Source organism: Canis lupus, chromosome 17, assembly GCF_048164855.1.
Source record: "Canis lupus baileyi chromosome 17, mCanLup2.hap1, whole genome shotgun sequence".
NCBI lineage: Eukaryota > Metazoa > Chordata > Mammalia > Carnivora > Canidae > Canis > Canis lupus.
The window spans coordinates 409937-430351 of NC_132854.1; the positions used below are offsets into that span (position 1 = coordinate 409937).

Consider the following 20415-nt stretch of genomic DNA (forward strand, 5'->3'; position numbering starts at 1 on the left):
CCACCCACCCACCCTACGTCCTCACCCCCACCCTACGAAGGCAAGAGGAGGTAGGTCTGTGTGCTGGGTTTGGTGCAGGAAGCAGAGGCGATGGGCAGCACCAATTCCAAATTTGTCACCCAGCACCCGAGAAAGTCCTGGAAATTTCAATATTTCAAAAAATAGCAACTAAACAGGTTGGCAGTATACTAAAATATAGGAAGCCAGAAAAGGGGGAGATGGGAGTCTGAAGGGGGTGAAGGAAACCCCGGGAGGATGCAGGGGGATGTGCAAGCTCTGCCCCACAGGCTGGTGTCGGCAGGTCCTGCTCGCTCCTTCCAGGCACCAGCTCCCAGTGAGCAGCTGCTCTGAGCTGCCTGGGACCTCCTAACCTCCTTCTCTTCCTCCCAGTGCCTTGACTTCCCAGGACCCCACTTGATCTGCCCCCGGCACCCCTGTTCTCCCCTCGGTGGGCCAGGTGGACTCCTGGAGCCATTCCAGAACCAGACTGCTAGGGACCCCCAATGGCAGGGATAGAGCAGGCTTGATAGGGACCCCCCAACAACAGAGATAGATCTGGGCTGATAGGGACCCTGCCAACAGCAGGAACAGAGACATTTCACGTTACTTGGATTGAAGTGCCTTCAGTTACTTTGCTAACAGAGGTTAACTGAGATGCTAAACGGGCAAGAAAAGATGAACATTTTCAAGGAGGCTTTGCAAATGTGTATCTTTGTCCCAGTAATCAAACAAAGTGCCTGGGCGGTTATTTGCGGCACTGAAGGGGACCAGAAGCTGGCACCAGATGTAGGTCTAGTGCCGGGGGACAAGGCTCGTGTAAATGATCACTCCCTCAGACAAAGCTCAGAACAAACCCTACGAAATCATGTCAGCATTTCAGGTCACTACAAGCATACCTCTGAGCCAACTTACATACTTTTCCAACAAATTCTTTTATCAGCCAGAAGGAAAAAATCTTTCTGAAAAAGTTATTGTTCTGGAAGCTCTAAAAATGTAAACTTCCACATTATGGTGCACTTATCTCCACTTCCAATACAAAAAGCTTTTCTTCTCCATAAGGGGCATCCATTGCATTTTGCCTGCCTAGCACTTTGCCTTTTTGGAGCTCTTCCCTGCCCTGAAGGGCTGTGAATCTCACAGCATGTTTCGAGCTGGAGCTGTGCACACACATGGCCAGGAGTGTGAGCTCAGCCCCCACACCTGCAGCAGGAGGCCTGCCTGTGGAGCCTCTGGGTGTGGGGACATGGCCAGCCTACAGCAGCTGCACCATCCCTACCACACACACAGGAAATGTTAGCTGCAGGATAGCACAAGGCTGGGTCATGGTATAACCAGAACCCTGAGGTCAGCACAGGCCTGGGCTGGCCCGTGACCCAAACCAGCATGTTCCCATTTGCAGTGTTAGCACATCTGGGTTGGGTTTCTGTGCATGCAGGAATGGCTCTGATGAACATATCTCTGAAATGCTCAAGTCTTGGGGCAGTTGCCCCTGGGCAATGACATGATAGGGCTTGTGCTCAGTCACAAACACAAATGCAGGTCCATCAGGATGACTCTGACAGAACAGTTATACTCTACAATGCTACCTTGGTCATACGTGCTTTCTGGGTCTGCAAGTCACAGAGGTGATCCCACCTGCCTGTCCTGAACATGGTACCCTTGTCCATCCAGCTGCACCCACACCCTCCCGTGGTCCTTGGCTCCCACGAGGTGCCCCTGTCCCGGCTCCTTAACATAGCAGTTCCCCTGCGCTGGGCCTGAAGATAGGAATGTGTTTCGACTGGTTAGCAGAGCCCCTCCAGCTACTGTCTACTTTGTTAGACCAACAGAGACTGTTGCTCCTCCCTCCTCAGACCAGTAGGGCATAAGCAGTGGAAGCTGCGTGGCTAGAGCTGGTCCAGGGAAGCACAGGCAGGACCCCATCCCTGACAAGGAGCTGTCATCCACCATCCCATCTGACTATCACACTATGCACCAAGAGTCAGTAAGCATATGCTATTTTGTAGAGAAGGAATTTTTTTAAGTGACCTCTACATCCGACATGGGGTTCAAACTCATGACCCTGAGATCAAGAGTCACATGCTCCGACTGAGCCAGCTGGGCAGGCTGCAGATATGGAAACTGGGGTGGAGAAGAAAAGTGGCTTGCCAAAGATCACTGTAGGTAGAGGAGGTAACTCTATCTGGCTCAAGGTTCTGCTCTTCCCACCATGCACCTCCTCCTCTGTCTGGGCTGCACATTCCCCAAGATCAGGGCCTGGGACTCAGGCGAGTCTGAGGCTACATGTTTCAGATGAGGGAGTTAACTAGGCTACAGTCGACAACCTTACCTGGACACATTGTTTCTACATGAAGATCCCTGCGGCATTCCATAAAACCACTTATGTGGGAACGTTTGGCTCAAAACCCTTTGTAAATCACAGACCACAAAGGGATCCTCAAGGGGGTGGCACAGGGGGAGTAACCTTCTTGGCATGCCCCAAGCTGAGAGGGTCGGAGACCTAGCACCTTTGATTTTAAAGCTGGGAACATCTCTGAAAAACTGGGACATGTTGGTCATCCTCAGAGAAGACTCTGGAGGACTTACCCACAAAAGGACTTTCAACTTAATGAGGTCTGAGCATCTTCATTACCTAAGGTAAGTAATGTTGTTCAAACTTTTTGACCACAACTCACAATAATAAATATTTCTTACAACTGTGATCCAGTCCACACTCACAAAAATAGATATTGTGGAAATAAAGAACTCACATCCAATAAAACTCTGATATTGTCTATTCTATTCTGTGTCATTAAAAACCACTGGTTACCAAAACACTGAATTCTGTTAAAGTAAAAACCCACTATGGGTGCCTGCGTGGCTCACTCAATTGGGCATCTGACTCTTGTTTCAGATCGGGTTGCAGTCTTGGGGTTATGGGATCAAGCCCTAGGCTGGGCTCCATGTTCAGCAGGGAGTCTGCTTAGGATGCTCAATCTCCCTCAGTCTCTGCCCCACCCCCTGCTCATGCATGTTCTCCATAAAAATAAATAAATAAACAAACAAATCTTTTTAAAGACTCCACTAAACCAATGAGTTGCAAAACATGCTTTTAAAAAAACTTTCATTAAAATATGACTGGGGATTTCTGCTTCTTGGACAAGATAGAGTAATAGACCAGATTCACCTTCCTGCCTGGAACAAATGAACAACCAGACAAATACATGAAATAACAGTTTTCAATACACTGGAAATTAAATAACAAAAGAGTGAACCCTGGGGGACAGGAAATAAATGAGGTGGGCCCTAGGATTGCCAAAGTCACTGCCTAGACAGAGGTGAGGCTGCCAGGCATGGGGAAGCCACCCATGCAGAGCCGCCAACTGCATGAGGGAGAGGGCTGTGCAGACAAAGAACTTCAGAGACCTGCAGAGACCCCCTCAGGTCTTCAGCTGATCATCACAATGAGATGAAGGTGGGCCAGACTCAGCAATGATGTTCAATAGGTTAGGTCATTAAATGCATTTTTAACTTAAAATATTTTCAATTTATGTTGGGTTTATCAGGATATAACCCCATTGTAAGTTGAGGGAGATCTGTAGTAAAAAGAGACAAAATTTCAAGTCAATGACCTCAGCTTTTATCTTAAGAAACTAGATCAAGAAGAGAAGATGAAATACAGTGTAAATGAAAGAAATAAAATTATAAAAATTAGATTGGATAATGAAATAGAAAACAGAAAAATAATGGAGAAATAACATTAAACCAAAATCTGATTATTTGAAATCAATACAATTGTTGAATCTCTGAGCCAGAACATTGTTCTGAGCCAGAACAATGAAGACAAAAAGAAAAAAGACACAAATTATCAATACTGAGAATGAGAGAGGTGTCATCACTTCAGATCTACAAATATTAAAGGAATATTATGAGTAGCTTTGTGCCAACATATTCAACAATTTAGATGAAATGGCAAATATCTTCAAAGGCACAAACTACCAAAGCTCAGTCATTAAGAAACAGATAACTCCAATAATCTTATATCTATGAAAGAAATTGAATTTATAGGTAAAAATTTTCCCACAAAGAAAATTCTAGGTATGCATGGTATCACCGATAAATTTCATCAACCATTTAAAGAATAACTAACACAAATTCTACATAAACTTTTCCTACTGGAGTGTTTCCCACTGAACACCTCATTTCATGATGCCAGTATTTCTTGATGCCAAACCAGATAAAGAAAATATCCTCATAAACATGGTTACAAAGATTCTTAAAAAAGCAATACATCATGACCAGGTGAGGTTCTTCCCAAGGATGCAAGGTTCACTTGATATTTGAAAATCAGTGAAGGCAATTTATATAATAATGAATGGAAAAAGGAAAAAAAATATGATTGTCTCAACAAATGCAGAAAAAGCATTTGACAAAATCCATTATTCATTTCTAATGAAAAAAAAAACTCAGAAAATTAGAAATAGAATCTCATCTTGAGAAAAAGCATCTATGAAAATCCTACAGCTAACATTACACTTAATGGTGAAGGACTGACTTGTTTCCACCGAGTTTGAGTCTCCACTCTCACCATTGTCAACACGGTAGTGCAGGTTACCATACAGCCTATAACACAAGACAAGAAGTAAAAAGCAGCTGGATTTGAAAGAAGATTTGCTATGTTTACAGACAACATGACCATCTATGTAAAAAATTCTATTGAATCTACCAAAAAACATTGAAATTAATAGTTTAGTTAAGCAAAGTGGTAGGATAAAAGATAAATATACAAAAAGCAAATATAAACAATCAGAAATTGAAATTAAAAAATCTACAATAGGGCAGCCCCGGTGGTGCAGCAGTTTGGCGCCGCCTGCGGCCCAGGGTGTGATCCTGGAGACCTGGGATCAAGTCCCACATCGGGCTCCCTGTGTGGCGCCTGCTTCTCCCTCTGCCTGTGTCTCTGCCTCTCTCTCTGTGTCTATGAATAAATAAATAAAGTCTTTAAAAAAAATCTACAATAGGATGGAAAATTGTGAAATATGTGGGAATGAATTCAAAGTGGATCAGTTTTAAATGTAAAATGTAAATCTATAAAACTTTGGAAGAAAATATTTGTGGCCTTGGATTAGGCAAATATAATTTGAAAAGCAGAATTCATTAAAAATAACATGATAAATTGTACTTCAAAACTAAAAGAAAGCAGAGTTTCATTGTTTAATAGAATGAAAAAGCAAGTCACAGACTGGAATAAATATTTGCAAATCACAATCTGACACAGGACTTGTGTCCAGAAAATATAAAGAACTCTAAAAACACAGCAAATAAATTAATAATTGGAAAAGCAGACAGCCCAAATAAAAGATACAAGATGATAAAATTAAAATGGACTTTTCACGAAAGAATATATTTGGATGGCAGTAAGCACATTAAAATTTGCTCAACATCATTAGTTATTAGAAAAATGCAAATTCAAGTCACAAGGGAATGCCACTACAGATCTGCTCCCAGGGCTGAAATTAAAAAGCTAACCACAGCGAGTACAGGTAGGAGACGCACAGGTGAATCCCCCATATACTGCTGGTGGAAATATACAACATAATTTGCTTTGCAAAAGTTTGTCCGTTTCTTAAATATTTAACCACCTACCATACAGTCCCACGTTATGTCCTAGATACTTCCTCATGAGAAATAAAAGCTATGTGCATACAATAACTTATACACAAATGCTCATAGCCGCTTTGCCCCTAATAACCAATACCTGTTAAATGAGCCAAAGTCCTTAAGCAGACGGAGGCTGAACTAATTGTGGTGTATCCACACACCAGAACACTACTGAGGGGAAAAAAAGGAATAATCTATTGATACATGCAACAGGGTAGATGAATCTGAAAATAAATACGCCTAGTGAAAGATGCCAGACAAAAAAGCACATAGTATATGATTCCTTTTATGTAAAATTCCAGAAAATGCAAACTACTCTATAGTCAGAAAGAGGACCAGCGATTTTGCCTGAGGATGGAGGTGAGGATGGAGCAGGGATGACTCAGGAGGGAGGAATTAGTGAAGGGCATGAGGAAATGTTTTTAAGTGATGGGGGACTGTGGTGGTGGTTTTACAGGTATATACATTCATCACAGATATGTCAAAATATATTACGCAGTTTACTATATTTCTATTATGCCTCAGTAAAGCTGCTTTAAAAACAAGGAAAACCCAATATGATTGATTTGGTCAGCACCCAGCACACTGCCTTTGAAGACAGAATAGCAAGCACTTGGCTCAGTTTATTGAGTGGATACATATAAGGGAGTGGTCCTAGCACCTTGAAATCATCACCTGCAGATGTGATGGTAGAAGGAAGAATGCAGAACTTTCATCTACAAATTATAATATATATATTATATACATATATATGTATATTTGTATATATATGTATATATATATTTGTATATATACAAATTATATATACTTGTTTCCTATACCCTCACTTTGATCCCACCTCAACAGTTTCATCCCACTGTTGCCATCCCTGGCAAGAGGAGCCACTGGCTTTCCATCTCCAACCACGACTGTAGATGGTCCATACAAAGCACCCATTACTCTAGGTCTAACAGGTGAGTGGTCTACCTCATCATTGTTATTTCAGGGTATATGATATAGTCCCTGACAAGTCTTTCCAATTTTGGAAGTCATTATCCAATTTTTGTATTTCTGGCTTAGAGCAATTTTTCTGCATTGGTAAGAGTTAGCTTGGGTCAGACACCTTCCCTTGCTCCCTGAGCATTTGCATTCTGCATTCTGCAGTTATCAAAATGACCAAGTGTGTGTGAAGGCATTTTATTAAAGTAAGTCTCTACGTAATGGAAGGTGTTGGGGTTACTAGGATACCAACTTAGTACCAGGGGTGAATGGGGAAGGGGGTGAAGGGGCTTGAGGTCCAGGCTAAGAGGTCAGGGCCTCCTTTCAGTAGGGATCATGCATGGTCACCTGAAGCAGTGAGTCCCTACCCAGTATGGACCCTCCCAGGGGGGACATGAAGAGGCCTCCACACTCTTACTGGGATCAAACTCTTGAGAATTAATTGCATGGACTTAATAAATTCTCTTCACCAAACACACAGAAATAAGAAATCATTGCACACGCTTCCTGAAATCTATCCATGGGCCAGAGGCCTGGAACCTAGGAAATAACAGAAGTGTAATTAATTCATTGAAGGTCTGTATAAATACACACTAAAGAACTTATCACCCCACCCAGATTTGTGAAACCAGTGTTTCTCCTTAAGAACAACAAGCAGGAAGCCCGAGGTGTTTCAGGGCGCTCCCATCACTGGCCGAGCTTTGTGAGGAAGAGCTTTGTGGCTGCAGATCTCAGGGGCCGGTGACTTACCTATTCAAGTGTTCGTGCTCTTTGCAGAGCGCTCTCGCCAAAGCTCATTTCCCGAGTTTAACGAATTAACGCTCATTAACCCCACCTTCAAACCTGGACCTCCGAGAATCCGTAGCAATGATCCATCTCATCTCCCACCGCAGAAGGGAGGTCCGGGCGCTCGCGGAGCCCCCCAGCGCGGTGGCCGGGCGGGAGGAGGGCGCCTGGGCGCGCGGTCCTGTGGGCCTGGGGAGGGCGTCTCGGGCCGCCTGACCCCCCGAGCGGCTGCGTCCCGGCGTGGTTTGTGTCTCGGTCTCAGAACCAGCACAATGTTGCTTCCAGCCTAAGTATCTACCGGGAAACCTCAAGGTCTCCGCGTCATCGCCGTAGGAGACATCACAAAGGAAGTCGTGTCACCTCCCTCCCTCACCTCGCCGGGATTCCGCGTGGCCTCAGCGTCTCTCTTCTTGGGTGGTTCTAAGGCGTCTCCAGACTTAGATGGAGCGTCCGCAGCGGGGGCGGTGGCCCGGGGGGGGGAGGGTGCTGGCGAGCGGTACCTGCTCCGGCCCCGAGCCTGGCGGTCCTCCTCCGGGTTAGAGGACTCGGGGGCCGCTCTGGGACGCGCGCTCCAGGCGCCCCTCCCCGCTCCCGCCTCTGATCCCCGCCGCGCAAACCTGCTCCGGAGCCCGGCGCGGGTGGGAACCGGCGCGCCCCGCCCCCGCGCGGCCCCGAGGCCGGTCCTGCCCGCGCGCCCCGCCCCGGCCCGGCCGCGAGCGCCGAGGTGCCGCCGCCGCCGGGATGTGACCTTCAGAGCCGCCCGCACGGGATGACCGGAGCCTCCGCCCCGCGGCGCCCGCGGCTCGCCTCGGCCTCCCGGGTGCTCTGAGCGCGCGCCCCCGGCCGGGTGCTCGTCCCCACCCCGGCCTCGGCCCTCGCTCGCCCCGGCCCGGCCCGGCCCGGCCCGGCCCCGCCATGCCGCCGCCGCCCGGGCCCGCCGCCGCCCTGGGCACCGCGCTGCTGCTGCTCCTGCTGGCTTCCGAGTCCGCGCACAGTGAGTACAGTGAGTACCCGGACACCCCCGGCCGGGACGCCGCCGCCCCAGGTGCCAGGGCGCGCCGCCGCCTGCCTCCCGCGCCCCGGGCCCCGCGCCCCGCGCCCCGCGCCCCGCGCCCCGCGCCCCCCGGCCCCGCGCCCCCGGGCCCCGCGCGCCCCCGCCCCTGCGCCACCCCGGCCGCGCGCCCCTGGCCTCGCGCTTCGGCCCCGCGCCCCGCGGCAGCATCCCCGGGCGGAGAGCTGGGAGCCCTGCGCGTGCGGGGCGGGGCGGGGCTGACGGCGTGTCCCGGTTCCGTCCCGACTCCCTCCGGTCCGGGCAGCCGTAATGCTGCGGGCGCGCGAGGCAGCACAGTTCCTGCGGCCCCGGCAGCGCCGTGCCTACCAGGTCTTCGAGGAAGCCAAGCAGGGCCACTTGGAGAGGGAGTGCATTGAGGAGCTGTGCAGCCAGGAGGAGGCCCGGGAGGTGTTCGAGAACGACCCGGAGACGGTGAGCGCGCAGGGCTGCCTGTCGGGGCGGTGGTGCGCGGCTCGGCGGGGCCAGGACACCCGGGGCGCTGTCCTTGCAGCACCGCAGTGGGGACACCGGGTCCAGGGCGTGCGCTCGCCGCTGGGAGCCTCGGCTTGCTCCCCGCTCAGACCGCCCTGCTCCAGCTCCGGGTGAACCGTGCATGGTGGGGGCCCCTGCTGCCCTCAGGTCTCACACCCTGAACCCTCGAAGGCCACTCAGAAATGGTGGAAGCACAGTGTCATAGGGCCCCCGAGCCTGCCCTCAAGCGTCCTGCACACTGTGTGCCCCATTTCTCCTAGTGACTCCAGTAGCTTCCACAGCTGTTAGCAGATGCCTGAGTAGGTCCTCTTGAGATTCTCAGCAGGTCCCTGAAGGCAGACACTTTATTTTTTCAAAGATTATTGGGGGGGGGGGGCGGGGGGCAAAGAGAGAGGGAGGAAGAATCTCAAGCAGACTCCCCGCTCAGCCGGAGCCCTAATCGGGCTCCATCTCACCACCCTGAGATCACCACCCCAGCAGAAACCCAGAGTTGGGGGTCAACTGAATGTGGCCCACAGATACCCTGGTAGACAGCCACTTGAAAGGAAGTACACAATATACAACACCTCTACCGTTTTTAAGATGTAAAAGAAATAGGATGGTTATGAAGCCAAACAGCTTCCTCCCTCTACCCTCCTTAGATGCATTGGAGGTGAGGAGTGGGCTGCCTACAACCCCTTGGACCCCCTTGGTCCGCATCGAGGGGGATGGAGTGTGTGCTTGAAAGAGGAACTGAGAGACATGAAGTCTAGAACTGCTTGCTACAGCAGGTCCCAAAATACCACTACAGGAATAGGACCAGAACATATGTGGGACGGGTGGGCAGGAGGGCTGGGGTCAGGGGGCCCGGCCAGGGTGGCCTGCATGTGCCGCCTTTCAGCTAGGTGCTCTCTAGAAGCAGCTGGGGACTTCAGGAGCCCTAGCTGTGCTGGCTCAGGACACATTTCTATTAATAATGTCCTTGGGGAACATGGAGCAGCACGCAGCCTCGGGCAGGGAACAGCCCAATGTGGCCTCAGCATCTGCCCGGGAGCTCTGCCCTCCAACAGGACAGGACCCACGGGACCTGCATGTGTGTCTGTCCTGGGGCAAATGCATTTGGAAAGTGAGAGTGGACTTTATACCATGAGGTCAGGGTGATTTCACAGCTGTTTTTGGTTCTACCCAAATTCTTCTTTTAAAGAATCCTGGGGAAAAATAAATAAATAAATAAATAATAAAGAAGGAAGACAGGAAAGAAGGAAGGAAGGAAGGAAGGAAGGAAGGAAGGAAGGAAGGAAGGAAGGAAGGAAGGAAGGAAAAGAGAGAAAGAGAGAGAGAGAAAGAAAGAAGGAAAGAAAAGAAAAAAGAAAAGAAAAAAGAAAAGAATAGAATAGAATAGAATCCTGGGATGAAATAAACCTTCAGGCAGTAAATGGATGGCTCTGTGTGGCCCAATATAGGCTTTATGTTCACTTGTGTTTCTTATCAGTTGACATGACAACCCCTCTCTGGCCCTCTCTGGAGCCAGCTTTGACAGGACAGCCAGCCACGAGCAGTTGTCCTTGGGCAAGTTGTTGCCATGGGGCCACTCTGTGGTGTCTTCCCTGGGGCTGCTGCCCTCCCCATCAATAGCAACTCAGTGTCGGTTTTGTTGTGAGGGACAAGGTTCTGGACCTTCTCTGGCCTGTTTTGGGATTTCTTTAATGATGAGTCCTGGTGGCCCAGTGAGCCATTCTCTGTGGAGCATTGCCGAGGACCAGTAGCAGGGCTGGGTGCCTGGCTGCCAGGCCCCTGCACAGCTGTGGGATTGTGTGACAGGTGTGGTGCTGCTCCCCCACCCCAGACCTGAACCGAGAGCACGAGATGGGGCTTCCAGGTGACCAGTTCACAGCAACCCTGCTACCAGCCACCCTGACCAGACCTGCCAGCCAGGCCCCACCCAGCCAGGATGGCAGGGCCCTGACCTGGTTTTTCCTTGTTGCCTGGACACACTGTGCATTAACCACGGTGTCCTTCCCAGAGCTTTAATGCTCTGATTTTAATAGCTTTTATGTTTTAATTATAACTTTATTTACAAATGTGTAATACAAAGGCAGGAAAAAGAAAGTGTGCTCATGATTCCCTGATTTTAAGGCAGTCAGCACTCTCTGGGCTCGTCCCTGCATGGGACATCCTGGCTGCCCTCGCCTCCTGGGCCTGGCATCCCTGCAGCCAGCCTAGTACAGACTTGTGAACTTCTCTCGTAGCAAAGCCATCTGTAACTTCCCAGGGTTCTGCCTTCCTTACTGGCCTAGCTGCAGTAGGACCTGCCTGGATCCTTCCTTTTATTGGCCCATTTCCCACGTTAGACCAGCTACCTCGCTGTCTCCCCTCAAGGTCAGCTGGGTTTTAACCTATGTTGGTGTCGACAGCAGTGAAGACTGTCGGCTCTGCTGTCTGGATTTAGCCCCTGACTTGTGGAGCGCTGGGAGCAGCCAGGCTGGGGTCGGGGCCAGGGGTAGGGGTCACCCTTGCCACCATGGGGGAGCTCTGCAAGCAGCCAGCCTGTCTTCAGTGTCTGGCTCAGTGGGAGCCATGCATGCCTGCCCGGTCCTGGCTCCAGTCTTTGCTGCTGCCAGGGAAGGCAGTGCTGCTCTCCTGTTCCAATCCCAGGGCTCTGGGGGCACGCTGGTATGTGAGCCCCTGGGCGGGAGTGGGGGAGCTCAGCCCTGCCCCCTCGGCTGATTGGGCTCTAGCACTCTGGGCTGCAAGTGTCCTGCTGCTTTCTGGTGTTTGGAGGCAGCTGGAGCTCTGACTGCATGCAGGGTGTTCCTGCCTGGTCTGGATTGTTCCAGACTAGGCTGTCTTCCTCTTTGGGAAGGGAAGTAACCTTCACAGCAGGTAGCTTCTAGCACACTGGCTGCTTCCTGATTGAGAGCTTGGGGAAGCTCTCTCACACCTCTGCTGGAAAGGAAGGGTCTGGGAACCTTCTTGACTCCCAGGCATCCTGGCCACCCACCCACTTCCCTCCTGGGGACAGACAGTTCCCAGGCTCCTGGAGAGGGTCCCAGGCTCCCCACTGCCATAGGGCTCAGAGGCGTGAGACTCCCTCCTTATCTGTTTCCTCTCCCTGCCTGGCATTTCCCTCCCGATCGCTCTTATGCAGTTCAGCGTCCCAGTGATGAGACCCCAGTGACTCTGCTGGGATCCTCTAAGCTCACCAGAGCCCAACCCAGCAGAGTCACCTTCCACTTAAATTCTTTAAGGCAGTCGGGTTCCAGATGCCAGATGCCATCTCCGTAATCAGCTTTTGCTTCCAGAAAGGGTTCTGGACAAAAGACTTAGCCAGTGCTGCAGGACTTGCCGCAGAGATCCGTTTCTCTACCTTGCAGCGTCTGGGTGTCTGGTCCTTGCAGCCAGCCACAGCCCTGGCAGGAGGGAAAAAATCCAGGCCCTGGTTCTTGACCCACAACCTCGTTTAGAAATGCAGTCAGTGTGGGTGACACAGCACAGCCAGCAGCACACCAGGAGGTCTTCCCAGCCTCAGTGCTTGGCCCCTGGCCAGTGCTTGAGCTCACAGGGGCCCATCTTAACCACCCCACCACCTCAAGCCCCTCAGATGTGGGGATCCCAGGAGCGGTACAGAGGGTTTTAGGGGTGCAGTCAGCTTCAAAGCCCTGCAGCACTGGCCTCTAAGGACACCTGTCACCCCAAGAGCCCAGGTTCTTTGGGGACAGGCATCGCTATGGAGAGCCCTTCCCTCAAGTCACCCCTTGTTGGGGTCGCCAAAGGGGTCTCATGAAGGCCCCAGCAGGAGGGTGGGGAGGAAGGAAGAGGGGGACCTCGTGCCCCCCACCCCATGACTTGCCTCTGCAATGTGGGTGCCCTGGCTAGGGAGGTGACACCCTGGCCGTAACCTCCAGGATAGTCTCTACCTGCCCACCTGCCCCCCACACCCCATCCCTGCCTTGAGATCAGCTTCCGTGGTGCATAGTCACCCATGCATGTTCTCTGTGCCTGCACTCCCCACCCTGCGCAAGCCCAGCCCATTTCCTTCCTTGGGATCCTCGGGGAAAACAGATCCTGCTCCCACTGACCCCTGTGGACTGAGGCCTCCCCTCCTGGAGGCCTTGAGGAAGCCAGTCACAGGGGCTGGATTTGCTGTTGCGGGCTGGTTTTGCTTCATCTGAGTTGGGCCTATAGATGGCTGCTGAGGCCAGGACCGGTGGCAGCAGGCCTGCTGCCGCAGGACTATGTAGGGACATGTACGAGGCTCTCTACCCCAATAACACATCAGGCCCTGTGAATGGCATGTCGTCCTTGCCAGTGGGCCCAACATCTGCGCAAAACCAATTAAAGAATTTTGGAAAACACTGAACGTCTGCCTTTGTTATTTAGGAACAAAACAGCCTTTTAAGAATCGGATGCTTATGGCTTGTTTCTTGAGATTCCAGGTCACTGTGGCCAGGACATTCCAAACCATTCCCAGCTCATCCCTTTGCTCCAGGACCCCAGCATGTACCCCACTCTCCCCACGCTTCACTTTTTCCTCTCCCCTAATGTTCGGAGCAGGGGCGTCTCTGTGATAAAGCACCTGCGGGGCTCAGGGGGTAGCGTTTGACATTGGCCGTGTGCCCCTGCAGTACTTGTGTCCATCCAGGATCCTGCTGAGACCCCAACAGGGTACAGTGCGTCGAAAGTTGTTGAACTTTCCAAGAGGAGTTGGAAGTGAGGAGGTTGGGAAGCACATCAGGCCTGTGTGATCACACCTATTACAACCTATCGTTCAAATGAAATAGTCACATGTTCCTCTAGTATCTGTTCTCTCAGACTTCTGTTTTCAAATTTGAAGAGTATTTCTTTGGTATTACTGCCCATGACAATAACACACATTTTTTCCACATCTGTCCCTAAACCTGCCATCTAGACTCAGTTTGTGGGGGCATATTCTTGGGACCAGCAGCCTTATAGAAATCACACAGCTGGACTCAGCGGCCCCCCCGGGGAATAGGCCAGCTCCACAGCTGTGCACATTCTCACGGGGGCTTCTGGGGCAGGGCTGGGGCATCCACCCAGGATGATGCGCATGAGTGGCAGACACAGGTGCAGCCCCTGGGTGCCCCTCTGGTTGGACACACATCTCTGTAGCACAGTGCTTCCCGCTGAGAGGAAGGAACCCATTAGGAGGTTGCTAGTGGCAGTTGTTAGGGGTCAAGACTGTGGGTTTGTGCTTCACCCACCCCATCATGTGGCAGAGCCCCAGGTTCCAAGGCAGACTCGCCATTGGTGACGGAAGAATCGCCTTGAGTGGGCCCCGAGCGCCTGCCGCGACTGCACTGGTCAGGTGCACTGGTCAGGTGCATGCTCCAGGATGCTGCTGCCTGCATGCACCGTGCTGCTTCTGTGCCCGATGCATAGTGACACACCTCACATGCTTGCCATGATTTAGCATGAATCTGGAAGGCACCAAAATGCACTCAAACTCTCCTTTCCTAAGCCAGAAACAAACACATTTTGCAGTAGCAGTTGTCATAGCATTGTCAAATGCCATGGTGAGCCCTCATTCCAGATGCCTGTGAAACCAAGGCCCTGGAATTCATGTGGGGATTTGTCCAATTTAGCTCCTCAGTAGGAGAAGGATGGAAACTCAGTTCCCTGGGCTCCAGGGTCAGGATGTTAGCACTGAAACTGTTGGCCTTCTGAGCGACTCCTGTGGGTTATGTTTCATCCTAACGCTGGTTATGAAAAGGGCCCCCGGCCCCGGTGGCTCAGTGGTTTAACGCCGCCTTCAGCCCGGGGTGTGATCCTGGAGACCCGGGATCCAGTCCCACATCGGGCTCCCTGCATGGAGCCTGCTTCTCGTCTGCCTCTCTCTCTCTCTCTGTCTCTCTCTTTCTTTCATGAATAAATAAATAAAATCTTTAAAAAGAAAAGAAAGAAAAGAAAAGAAAAGAAAAGAAAAGAAAAGAAAAGAAAAGAAAAGAAAAGGGTCCCAAGACCCCAGCTTTCCCATGGGCTGTAGCCACTCCCTGGGAGCCCGCAGCCTCAGGCCCACAAGCATGTGTTGGGCCCCGGGAGATGTGTGGGGGCTGTGGGGGTATGTGCAGCTGTGGGGATCACTGCAGAGACCCAGAGAGCAGCCACCCTCAGCCTTCAGCCCTGCCACTGGGTGATAATGCCCAGGGGTTTGACCCCGTAGGAATTCCCAGCAACAGACATGCACAGCAGTGTCTGAGGAAGGAGGCAGAACACTGTGGCCTTGTGAGGTGTTTCTGGGGCCTGCCACCTTGCAGGGCCAGCCCAGAGGGGCTCCTGGCTGGACAGGAGCCGGGGAGCGGCCCAGCATGGGCAGGGGTGCCGTGTTTCCTTCTGTCTTCTAGAACGCTGAAGCAGGCACCCGGTTTGAGAGTCCTAGGAGAGGAATTTGGGAGGAAGAAAGGAAAGAAGGATTTTGTGTGAATCATGCTTAGAAAAACATGCACAGATGGAGTGATGGTGGCCTTGGGGATTGAGAAACCTTCAGGCCCATGCAGTCTGAGGGGGCCCTAGCTGGCCCACTGACAGCAGGGAATCTCTCTGGGAACTGTCATAAGAACAGTGAGAGCGCAGTTGTGAGTTCCTCCAGTAAGGGCGATTCAAGTTGACCTAACTTTGACAAGTTTTTCCCTAAGAAGTCAAGTTTGTTAGCTGGATAGCTTTGAGGTCAAAGGAGTAACCCATTTTTCTGACCCTTTCTCGTGGAAAAGACCTGATATTCGTGTCATGTAAATAAGCAAACTTACTGTGACACACAGGTCTCAGCTTGCTTTGTCAAATAATTTAAAGATTTTTGGAAGCAAAATTTCAGGCCATCGTTTATTAAAGGAAGTAATACACTCTTAATCTATTGAGAAAAAACTGCTGCTTGTGGTACTTAATGTATAGCTCCTTTTACATTGTATAAATGTACACAGAAGTCCTAGGTAGGAGCTCTGCACAGCTGGTGTGGAGGTGTGTGCATTCATCAGCACGCGGATGTCCCCACCACACTGGCTGTAAGCGTCCAAGCACAGGAGCTGCCACATCAGGGCTGGAGGCTGTCCTGGTTCCCCTGGTTACCTCTTCCCTGCAGGGACCTTGCTGGCCTCTGAGGACTCAAAGAGTTGAGGGAGATTTGGATGTGAAGGTATTTATGAGCTGTAGCTACCAAGTTCTAGAACCTTCCTAGCTGCACGTGGTCCTGTTGATAAGCTACATCACTCTGAGCCCATGTCATGTTTCTCTCTTGGTAATGTACATTTTGACCGACTAGGCTTGTGTGGGTTTTGAGCATTTTTGGAGGGCAGATCTGCTCTCAGAGTTTGGTAGAGAGATTGCTCCAGGGCCCACCAAGCCTCAGACCAGGCCCAGCGGAGAAAGTGCGCCACGAGGCCCTTGGGGGGCATTCCAGAGCTATGGGCTGGACAGGTGACTGGGCGAACAGGCTTGCGTAGGCCACCAGTGCTTCTGGAGCTGGCATTCCAGAACTGACTGCCCCAAGGTCGGGGAGGACGTGGCTGGCAGGTGATGACCCATGGGGATGCTCAGGGGGCACAGGCCCTGCCAGGCAGACGGGGGTCCCACTGGTCATGCAGAGCAGAGGCTGCTGGGAGACTCTGTCCACAAATGGGAATTCCCAAGGATTTCACCAGCCACCTGTTTGCTGTCCTTTCCTATGGGCCCTTTAGGGAAGGGGCCATCTGGGTGACAACATAACTAAGGAGCAGAGACAGAGGAGGTTGTCCCACAGAAACACTGGCCTATAGTTTCAGAAAAGATTGCCCAGCCTCACATTAGATGACAGTGGACCGAGCCTGCCCTTGGGCACAGATTCCCATGTTTGTAAACCCACAGGGAACAGGGGCATGGCAGGATGGCGTCTGTGGGGAAGGCAGGGCTTGTTGGAGCGTTCAATTCTGTTTATACAGGGCTGTGCTCTAGCAAGTGGGCTCTCAGCCAGGACCAGTGTGCCAAGCCTGCTGGAACCAGACGCTCTCCCATAGATGGGATGTGTGCTCCACACAGGGCTGCTTCCCTCACAGGCAGTCCTTACCAGTAGTGATGACAGCTCAATTGTCTCACGTGCACCATGGCTCATTGCCCCCTGGGAGTGCAGGACTCTTGGGATGAACGGCAGGAGGAAAGCAAGGCAAATGGCAGTTAATCTAAGGATTAAAAAGTGCACTGGCAATCTGTAAGCTTAAGGAAGCATAATACTGATACTTCCAAGTTTTGAAAGAGACGATCTAAGGGCATCAATTTAGATTTTTCTCCCAATGTGCTTACCTGTGTTATAAGTAAAATAAAGAATCTGATGCTTTGTACAAGTCAGTGAAAATTATAGACTCTTTGTTTGCCTGGTCATCCATCCATCCACCCACTCACCCGTCCATCCATCCACTTTTCCATATATCCACCCACCCATCCGTTTATCCACTTTTCCACCCATCCACCTACTCACCCATTCATCCATTCTTCCATCCATCCACGTACCCATCCATCCACTTTTCAATCCACCCATTCACTCATTCTTCCATTCATCTATTATTCATTCACCTGTTTGGCAATGGCTCCTGCGGGCCTTCAGGGAGGTGGTTAGCACCAGATACTAGACATACAGGTACATCCTTTCTCTCTGGGAGCTTCAGTTCACAGGTTAGTGGCCTACAGTTTGCTCACTCCCTTCTCATCTTTAACTGTTTAAGTTAATCAGAAGTAAACCCCCGAGCAAAATGATTGCCAGGTGACAAGTGGCCCCATTTCCAACACAATGGCCCTGGCCATTCCCTGCTCCTGACCCCAACCCCACCATTTAGCAGCTCTGTGCCAGGCTTTGCTCCTTGTGTGATCAAAAAGAAAGAAGGCATGTTTATAGGTCACTGATCCCTGGTTCTGAACCTGGTTGAGCTATGGCCTCTGCTCTGGGGATCCCTGTGGGGTGACGCTCATGAAAGTAAACCCAGCTCCTGATCCTCGGGCCACGGTTTATGTGTAGCCGATTTGTGGCTCAGGCAGGGACAGCTCTGTGTTCCCTGTCCAGTGCCCGTCACTCACAGAGGTTTCCGTGGGTCCTCGTCTCTGGTCAGAACTTTGAAGGACAGTTGGAAATGTCTCTTTCTCTTGGGAGAGTGCATAGTGATTTTAGCTGTATCCATCCCAGCTTTGCAGTTATTCAGGCTTAACCATCTCTGGCCTAGATTAGCAGCCAAATTAGCACCCTCCCCTCCCCAAATAAATCAAGTGCACAAATTAGAATAAATTGTCACCAGGTTATGTATGGCCCTAAGGTTTCAAAACTCTCATTCCCATAGGTGTGGTGAACTGAAGAGAGGTACACATGCTTTTTCTATCAGTGATGCTTTTCCACAACAATAGAACTCATTAAAACATATGGCACATAACTAGTAGTAATCATGGTTTTGAAAAATATAATAGAGCTTTCCGGAAAGGTGTGGTAATGCCACCATTTGTGACAGTTGGTACTCTGCTCATGGTTCTTCACTGTTTCTAGTCTCTTTCTTGGTTTTCTGAGTGGACACATGGTACATCCATCCTAATCCTAAATCTTTCCTCCTGAACCAGAGTCCTTCCCTTTGTGACAAAGACTGTGGCCTCTGTCATCCCTCTAAACCCAGAAGATGTCTCTGCCTGCTTGACCCCAGCTCCAGGGCTTTGTCAGAGCTCCCCTGGCCTCGCCCACCTTCCGGGCCAGAGAGTTGCCAGCCCGTGACCAAAAGCAACCACAGGGGTGAGAGTGGGTGGTAGGGGTCCCTGAATGCTGGTGTGGAGGGGTGTCCCCGCCCTGGCTGTGGAGCTCTGCCCACCAGGTCGGGCCACTGTCGCATCTGTCTGAACGTCACTGTTGTGTCACACAAGCTGACGTAACAGACTTTCTCTGACCATTACTGTTCTTTTAAAGAAGTTCTGAGTCTTTTTGAACCATCTCTACCAGAACATTAATTTCTGAAAACACATCTGAGGGTGTTTAGCAAAGTGTCCTTGGCATCACTGCCCAGGCTGTTGTAAACAATGAGGGAAGGGGACAGGTGGGGTTGTGCCGGACCAGGGCACGCAGCTGGCCAGATGTGGCCAGCCCAGGGATCCCCTCTGCCTGTCACTGCAAATGCAATGCCAGATCTCATCAGCATGGTTTTGGATGACGATGGTGTGCCATTGGGAGCCCGTCCTGGCTTCCTGACCTTGGCCAATTGCCACCGTGCGTCCTGAACATCCATCTCCTCATCTCTGATGACAGGGTTAATTTAAAAGACCTTGACGTGGTTGTGGGGGTCGGATAGAATGATGTATAGTCACAGACCTGCACCAGTTCCACCTGAAACCCAGCACCTTGTGGCAGGTTCCATCAGGAGACGTGTCTAGGGCCAAGCTGCCCCATGGGGGACCCTGAGTGGAGACAACAGTGGACGGGTGGGGGCCACTTTCACCACCCTGGGGCCTGGCGTCTGTGGCTGGAGCTGTGGACCTGGGGATGGTCCCTGCTGCTCCCTGCTGCTAGCCAGGTCCTGTATTTGACAGCCAACTTGTACGGTGCAGGCCTCTTAATTTGCATGCATGGACAGAAAGACCCTGGCTTACGCCCTCATACCTCATTCCAGCATCAGTGTCTTACAAATACAGTAAATGCCAATCAGTGCCCATGTGCTGATGATCCTACCAAGGTCTGCACAGCTGTGGGAGGAGCCTGGCGGTGGGGAGGGTCTAGGGATTACACTGTGGTGCTCCTCACCCAATGAGACACTTTACTGGGCACCACCTACGTCCCTTAAATGACATCGCGGTTGCTACTTCCAGAAGGTCTAATCGCGTCAGCAGCTTTGCAACACCATTCTGTAAAAGCCGAGTCAGCAGCCTGGGCTCCGCCCTCCCACTTTCTCTCCTTATGCCATGGTTTTTGTGGCAGAAAGCGGCTTTCTGGGTGGTTGTGTTCTGCTGTTGCTGGGCTGGCTGGAGAATTCCCTGCCTTCCTCAGACACCTGCGTCTCGGGGCATCTGTTTCTCCTGCTGGGGAGGAAGGCGCGGTCTCACTGCCCAGCTGCTCAGGGGCTGTTTGTGAGCCTGTGCTGTGCCAGTAAACTGTTGTTCTTTCTTTTTCTTTTTCTGCAGGACTATTTTTATCCAAGATACTTAGGTAAGTTTACATCCCTGCTTCTGTAGGTGTCACAAAAGAATAGAGGGGGCTCTGTGTCACACATCAGAGACATCTGGGCCAGCTCGTTACCCAGTCACTCCTGAAGGGGAGGTTGCTTAATCACACAGTGAGCTTGGGACCACCCAGAGCACGCCGGGAAGAACACCTGTTTGTGTCTTTCACGCCATAGGGGCCGCATTAACTCAGTCCGGTGCCATTATTTGCAGACGGCTTCCGTGCTCTGACTTCAGGATTAACTCACTGTTTGGGAGTGTGATTGATTTAGTGGCTCTCAGACATTTTGGTCTCAGGGTCCCTGCACTTCCAGAATTATCAAAGA

At 51.1% G+C, this 20415-nt stretch overlaps 1 protein-coding gene and 1 long non-coding RNA gene across 9 annotated transcripts in view; one reads left to right on the forward strand and one right to left on the reverse strand.

The window, feature by feature from the left end:
- LOC140607779 (uncharacterized) overlaps positions 1-8052 on the reverse strand; it is a 46108-nt gene extending 38056 nt beyond the window's left edge. For 5 of the 7 annotated variants that reach the window (XR_012009689.1, XR_012009686.1, XR_012009687.1 and 2 more), the window contains exon 1: positions 7454-8052. This is a non-coding gene — a long non-coding RNA (uncharacterized lncRNA). The remainder of the gene's footprint in view (positions 1-7453) is intronic. The other 2 variants (XR_012009683.1, XR_012009684.1) reach the window with 1 other exon arrangement.
- Positions 8053-8107: 55 nt separating this feature from the next.
- Positions 8108-20415, forward strand: part of GAS6 (growth arrest specific 6) — a 33008-nt gene continuing 20700 nt past the window's right edge. The window contains exons 1-3 of one of the 2 annotated variants that reach the window (XM_072782286.1): positions 8108-8407; positions 8721-8887; positions 20051-20075. In XM_072782286.1, the coding sequence (XP_072638387.1) occupies positions 8320-8407; positions 8721-8887; positions 20051-20075 (280 nt within the window). In that variant the 5' untranslated portion in view covers positions 8108-8319. The remainder of the gene's footprint in view (positions 8408-8720; positions 8888-20050; positions 20076-20415) is intronic. The other variant, XM_072782287.1, reaches the window with a different exon arrangement.